At 42.8% G+C, this 6,621-nt stretch overlaps 1 protein-coding gene across 5 annotated transcripts in view; it reads right to left on the bottom strand.

Annotated features, from left to right (window-relative positions):
• Positions 1-362: 362 nt before the first annotated feature.
• The window catches only part of LOC148022421 (uncharacterized), a 68,074-nt gene continuing 61,815 nt past the window's right edge, over positions 363-6,621 (bottom strand). The window contains exons 7-12 of one of the 5 annotated variants that reach the window (XM_087698038.1): positions 1,725-2,484; positions 1,462-1,610; positions 1,223-1,299; positions 1,007-1,151; positions 742-892; positions 363-660 (exon numbers count right to left, since the gene is read on the bottom strand). In XM_087698038.1, the coding sequence (XP_087554164.1) occupies positions 1,285-1,299; positions 1,462-1,610; positions 1,725-2,484 (924 nt within the window). In that variant the 3' untranslated portion in view covers positions 363-660; positions 742-892; positions 1,007-1,151; positions 1,223-1,284. Of the gene's footprint in view, positions 661-741; positions 893-1,006; positions 1,152-1,222; positions 1,431-1,461; positions 1,611-1,724; positions 2,485-6,621 lie in introns of all 5 variants that reach the window. The other 4 variants (XM_087698037.1, XM_087698035.1, XM_087698034.1 and 1 more) reach the window with 4 other exon arrangements.

Below are 6,621 nucleotides of genomic sequence, written 5' to 3'. Positions count from 1 at the left end.
GCATGTCTTAATGCTTTCTTGGCCACAATAGCTGTATACATCCTTCCACTTGCATTCAGATTAGGAATAGTTTACCAACTTTCAACACACTTGGTGATGCTTTACTGGTATTCAATACAGAGTTCGAGTTCTAGAAGGATACATGGTTTTTCATGAGATCAAGCCTTTACTTGGTAAATCCTCCTTTTTTTCCCCTTATCCATGCAACTTTCATTGTTTGAGCATTGAAGAATGATTAAAGCTTAAATGATCACTCAATACAAGCACAAACCAGCTGAAACCTAGCATGGGCAACCCTTCATGAAATGTGTGTCCATGAGGCACATGCAACCATACAAAGCCAATCATGAAATGACACCGACTCAGTTTCAACTATTACTGCACATTTCTACAGTTCCCTTTTTTTGTTGCAAAAAGTAATTCAGCTGCAAAAGTGTGGGACTGCATTATTGGATAACATGTATGCCAACACAGACTCCCACTGATCTCTTTGATGCATCTGCTGTAATAGATGATCCAACTTATATTACACGAGTACAATGCTGTACAACCCTTCCCAACAGGGTACATGATATAATATCCCCATCCTGTTATTTTCAAAGGGTGCAAAGCATCACCTTGAGGCTTCCAAGGCAAAAGCCTCCAATGCTCCTTTACCCACTGGAAAAAAGAACTGCAGGTTTAGAAAATGGTATATGGTCAAGCAGCCACAGGCTTCAGGAGCAGTTAGAACCCACATACCTGCCTTTATCACAAGGACTGCAGATTGGTGGTTAGCATGCATGATAGCAGCCAGTGCTAGCATACCTGCCTCACTTGCAAGAGACTGCCAATTGGTAGGTCATATGCTTGATACTAACATCAAACATTTGTGTTGCAACATCATACCAACCTGGACAGGTTAGATCTTTATTATTCGACGAGTTTATCAACATTCAACAATATCAATGCTATTATATTTTGCATCAAGTGAAACATGATTTAATACAATGAAGTTAGATCAAACCTGGACAAAGTCTTAGCTCTTCGACTGCCTGGAATTCAGAAAGCAGCTATCAGATTCTTCTCGATGCATCACCACGTTCAAATGCAAGGCAGGAAGATATTCCCTTTCCCCAGATGAATTTCCCTGTCTTCTCCTGTGAAATCAGCTACTCCAAAAATGAGACAATGCTAATAGTCATGTTCAGAGATTTCTAGAAAGAGTAAATATACAGCTTGCCTTGATGAACTTAGCAACCCAAACACCATCAAACCATGAGCACGAGCAAATGGTGCACTCGATCAACATTGTACCAACTGCATCCCAATTTCAACTGCATTATGTATTTCAAATCCATGGAGTCCATCCTTCATACATGTTGCAAAGATTGTCTATGCTCATGGCTTGACGAAGGAGGTGATCTACTTGCTCACTAACTGTGAAGTGCCTGTTTAAACAAGAAATAAAGATGAAATTACCAGAGTATAATTTTTATGCAAAAAAGGTAAGCAGCAATTGTTTGAGAGCTTCATGCAAAAGAGCATCTGGCACCTTCTGCTCTCATTATCAAGTCCGTCAAGCTTGCACTCTACTTTCTTGAGAACAGATACAGCATATGCACTTTTTTCTGCATATCATGGTTCTATATTAGCTTTTGGAACTAAAAACAAATGTAGCTTGAAACACTTGGGCAGAATGCCCATCTAGGCCACATACAATCTTGCATTCAATAGTGACTTACTACAGGATGGTTGTCGCATAACAGCACCCAAAGCTCTTGGCCTAGGGTCATAAGCATCATCATTGCTTCCAAGAGCGTGTTTTATATGGAAAGAAAACTCATGCTTTTGCCTTGCATCAGAGCCAGTTTGAATGTCCTCAACCACATTCATGAAGCCAGATGAAGGACCCATGGAATCTGTTAGCATGTTATTTGGACTGTTGTATGCAAGTCCAGCTGAACCTGCAGGAGCCTCTAAAAAGTCCTGCTTCGGACTGTCATCCTTAGTATCTAGCCCAGCTTTGGCATAATCCTCTTCACAACCTGTACTTGTTGCTAAGAATGTGGCTTCTTCTTGACTGTGCAATGTAGGTGAAGCCTGACGCTTTTTGTCTTCAACCTCCAATGCGGAGAAATCCACCATGAGATCATTTGAATCCTTTTGCTCTTGAACATCAGACATAATTGTCGATTCCCACATCCTAGAACTGCTTAAAGGTTCTCCTGATTCTAACCAGAAAGTTTCAAGTGGATTTTGAGCCTCCTTATTTGAACCGCTTGAGAAGCCACTGTTAGGGGGTGATATCCAGGATTCGTGTTCACCTTGTGATAAGATATCTTCTTCAAGTGACTGACACAGATTATTTCCAAGCTCTTGAAGGTGTTCAAAGCTTTCCTTAGCATGGCTCTGACCAGAAGACAAATGCTCATTGGTCAGTCCAACAGTCACTAGAACTTCCTGTGACTTTGCCTCTTGACTTTGCAGCATGTCCTCAGAAGCCTGCAGTTCATCATGCATGAAGATTACACCTGAAATTAGATGCGGGTAACCTTGTTTTCTACTATGTGAATCTTTACAATGGAGAAACAAGATATTTACACATGATATTTCAGACAACACGTAAACCCTTAAAAATAAAAAAACTCGAGAGCACAAACGGTTAAAGAACTTCACTAGTTCAACTGTTGGAGTACTTAAATGTCAAGTTATTTGAATGAAGTGGATGCAGAATCCCTTTGCAGCAGGTGGCTACTTCACACAAACACACATCACTTCCTAGTTGCACATGGTCCATTATTTTGACATATTTCAAGAAGTTGTGGCTGAGTGGTATGGTCCTCACTAGTGCTTTTCTGAGAGAATGCTGGATTGCTCCAGTCTTTGGAAGAGTCTATACTTCCATCACACTGTGGGGAGTTGTGGTCATGCATGTGAAGGCAAAGATATAGATGTGGGAGATGGAGGATCGAAGCTCAGCTGAGAGTACAAGGTTGACAGTGAAGAGTGAGAGAGTGAAGACACAGCACAACTCCCAATGCAATTACCAAGAGTGTAAGTGAAAGTACAAAAGTACAACCCTTAGACCTCAGGGTTGTTAAGGTGTGCTCACACCTGAAAGGTGTAAAGTATGGTAAGTGATAACTATGTAATATAAACACGCAAGATAAAAAATAATGTAACTGGGGGAAAAAACCTCTCATAAGGAGAGTAAAGAGTGCCCCCGTGTCCTACCGCGGATCATTGACACTCCTCTCTAAGTGTAGGCATGAGTCAAACCCAACAAACCCCCCTCGAGTGAAAAGTGATCAGCATATAAGGATCATCCACCAAAGGAGATCAACTTTAAAGCATTGCGAAATGCTTTAAATTTGTCATGAGGAAGAGCTTTGGTGAAGATGTTTGCCACGTTACTAGTGGTAGGACAGCAAGGCTGATATCTCCTGCATGTAGCCTCTCTCTGACAGTGATGGTGGATCTCTATGTGTTTCGTGCGTGCATGAAACATCGGGTTCCATGCCACTACAATGGCACTCCGATTGTCAGTAAACAAAGGAGTAGGCTCCGTGACAAATACATCAAGATCAGCCAACAAACGTCTCAGCCATACACATTCAACTGTGGTAGTGAAAGTTGCCTTGTATTCAACTTCACAAGACGATGTGGCAACAATGGATACCCCTCCCCTTGGCATAAAGCTATCCAAGAGTCCTAGTACCCTGCAAGTAACAAAAAACACACTTCACAGCTTGCCAATGTGACATGCGTGGGCTGTGCATATATCTGCTCAAGGCTGAAACTACAAACTAAATATTTGGTCTTGTATTGCATAAATAAATGAGACATCCAACTACTGGAGCATATATATGGATGTCAAACAAATCACTGTCATCATGCAAGGATAGCTTGGGTCCAGTCTCTATCGGTGTGCTAACTGGCTTGCAATCTTGTAAGCCAAACCTCTGAAGGAGTCTACCGATATATCTGAACACTAACAATCCAATGCCTCTAGCATCATGAATGAATTGGATGCCCAAGTAGTAATGCAAAGGCCCCAAATCTGACATTTTAAAAGTTTGCTGCAAATTTTTCTTGAATGCTAAAATCTGATCAACATGTGTCTCTGTGAGCAGAAGATCATCTACATAAAGACATATGACTAACAAGGATCCCCCCTCTTTGCATACGTAAAGAGTAGACTTTGATGGGCTGTTATTGAACCTTTGGTTGAGTAAAGCATCAATTTTTGCATACCAAGCTCGGGGAGCTTGCTTTAAACTGTACACAAAGCCTTTTTCAGCCTATACACCAAGTGTTCAGATCCCAACGGGCTACTATACATACACTTCTTCTTGAAGTTCCCCATGTAAAAATGCAGTCTTAATATCAAGCTGGTGCACAATCCACCAACCATGATGGGCAGCCAAAACAACCATGGACCGAATGGTAATCATATGGGATGTAGGAGCAAACGTCTCCTCATATTCAATGCTCTTCTTTTGCGCATAGCCTTTGGCCACAAGCCTAGCTTTATACTTATCAATGGATCCATCCACATTTCTTTTCAGCTTATAGACCCACTTTGTACCAATGGCTTTCTTTCCAACAGGCAATGTCACTGAATCCCATGTTTGATTCTTTATGATAGAATCAAATTCAGCTTGCATTGTTGCCATTCAACGTACACTTTGTTCTGCATCCTCAAAACAACCAAGCTCCTGATCATCAAGTGTGTGCGCTACCATAACAAACTCCATAGTATTAGCATGATCATGCAAACGAGCTTGTCTTCTAGTACGACCAACAATAGGAGCATCCAAATGACTATCTTTCATAGTCTGCAAGTACCATCTACGCATTTGCCTAGCTTCCTAACTATGTACAAGCTCCTCCTGAACCTCGAATTCAGCATCTTACAACCATAGGCTGAATTTCTGCATTGCTCAATGGAGCAGCTGACTGAACATTATGTTCATTTACTGAAACTCCACCTGTATCACCAAAAGAAATGAGTAACAACCCTTCAAACACATCATTTCCAGCCTGATATGTATCAAAACCAGCAAAGGATAATTCTGATTTTTCATCAAAAATCACATCCCTACTGACAAAGACTTGGTTAGAAAGAGGATCATATAGTCTATATCATTTGCTCTCACTGCTATACCCTACAAAAATGCATTTGACAACCTTGTTGTCCAACTTCTTTCTTGGTATTTTGGGAATATGAGCATACGCAAGACACCCAAAAGTATGAAAATGGCCAATTGAAGGTTTCCGGTTGTTCCAAACCTCAAAAGGCATAACATTTTTTAATGCCTTGGTAGGACACCTATTCAAAACATGAAAAGCACACATAACTGCTTCCATCCAAAAGCCAGGTGGCAAACTCTTAGCTTTCAACATACATCTGTGTTGGGTATTTGACTCACGCCTTACTTACGCCTACGCTCATATGGGAGTGTCGGTGATCAGTAGGATACTGGGGCACTTTTTACTGGGTATTTGACTCACGCGTTACTTACGCCTACGCTCATATGGGAGTGTCGGTGATCAGTAGGACATTGGGGCACTTTTTACTCTTGGTAGGAGAGGTTTTTTCCCCCAGACTTATGGTCTTATTGTCGTATGTACTTATGTGCTTATGTTACACACATTTGGGCACTTAGTGTGTGTCGGGTGTGAACACCCCCCTACAACCCTAAGGTTTAAGGGTTGTACTTTGTACTTTCAGATTACACTCATTCAGTCTATTCTCTTGGGTGTCGTGCTTCAACTCTGTCTCTCACTCTCACACTGTCTACTGAATCTCTGCTGTACCTTGATCCTCTGCTCTCACATTTGGTATCAGAGCTCAGCTCTGAACTCAGCTCTGAACTCAGCTCCAAGCCGTCAGCTCCAGCCGCCAGCACAGCTCCACTTGCCTGTCCCAGCGCGCCACCAGCAGGAGCCGTCAACATCAGTCTCGTCACGTCAGCTGCAGGCGCTGACGTTTGCCAGCGCAGCCTTCGCACGAGTGTCCGCCTGCAGTCAAACTCTGTCAGTCTCGTCAGTCCGCCTGACATCAGTCTCGTCACGTCACGACTGACATCAGTCTCGCTCACGTCAGCAGCTCGCGTGCTGTTCGACAGCGCAGTCTTCGTCAGACGACGCCCGTCAGACCACCGTCAGACCACGCGCAGCCTGCCTGCCCACCTGCCGCCGTTTTAAAACGTTACGTCAACAACCCGTCGCCTGCCCAGTCCACGTCACTCAATGAAAGCACTGCGACGACTGTCCTGCGCCCGCCAGTCAACGTCCTACCCACCGTGTTGACCACGCGCAGCCTGCTCGTCTGACGACCACGTCAGGTAAAATTTTCAACAAATTTTTTAATTTCAGCCCAGAACACAGTTCTGAAAGCGGAGGTTCACACGCGGCAAGCACAGAACAAGTGGGGGGATAAATTTCATGCAAATTTCTCGACTGGATCGTCAGAAATTTTGGGGCTTTTGTGTATTTGGAGGACAGTTGCTGCTGATACAATCACAGAAAGACTGTTTTTGACAGAAATTTTGACAAAAATTTTGGGGATTTTGACATAACAGTGTTGCAGTGCACTGTTTGCACCTTGGGAAGCGTGCATTAAAAGACAGTTTT

This window comes from Lygodium microphyllum, chromosome 17 (assembly GCF_053477565.2).
Source record: "Lygodium microphyllum isolate KBCC chromosome 17, Lygodium_microphyllum_v1.1.10, whole genome shotgun sequence".
NCBI lineage: Eukaryota > Viridiplantae > Streptophyta > Polypodiopsida > Schizaeales > Lygodiaceae > Lygodium > Lygodium microphyllum.
Note: the sequence above shows the minus strand (reverse complement) of the source record. Positions and strands in the feature narration are given on the sequence as shown.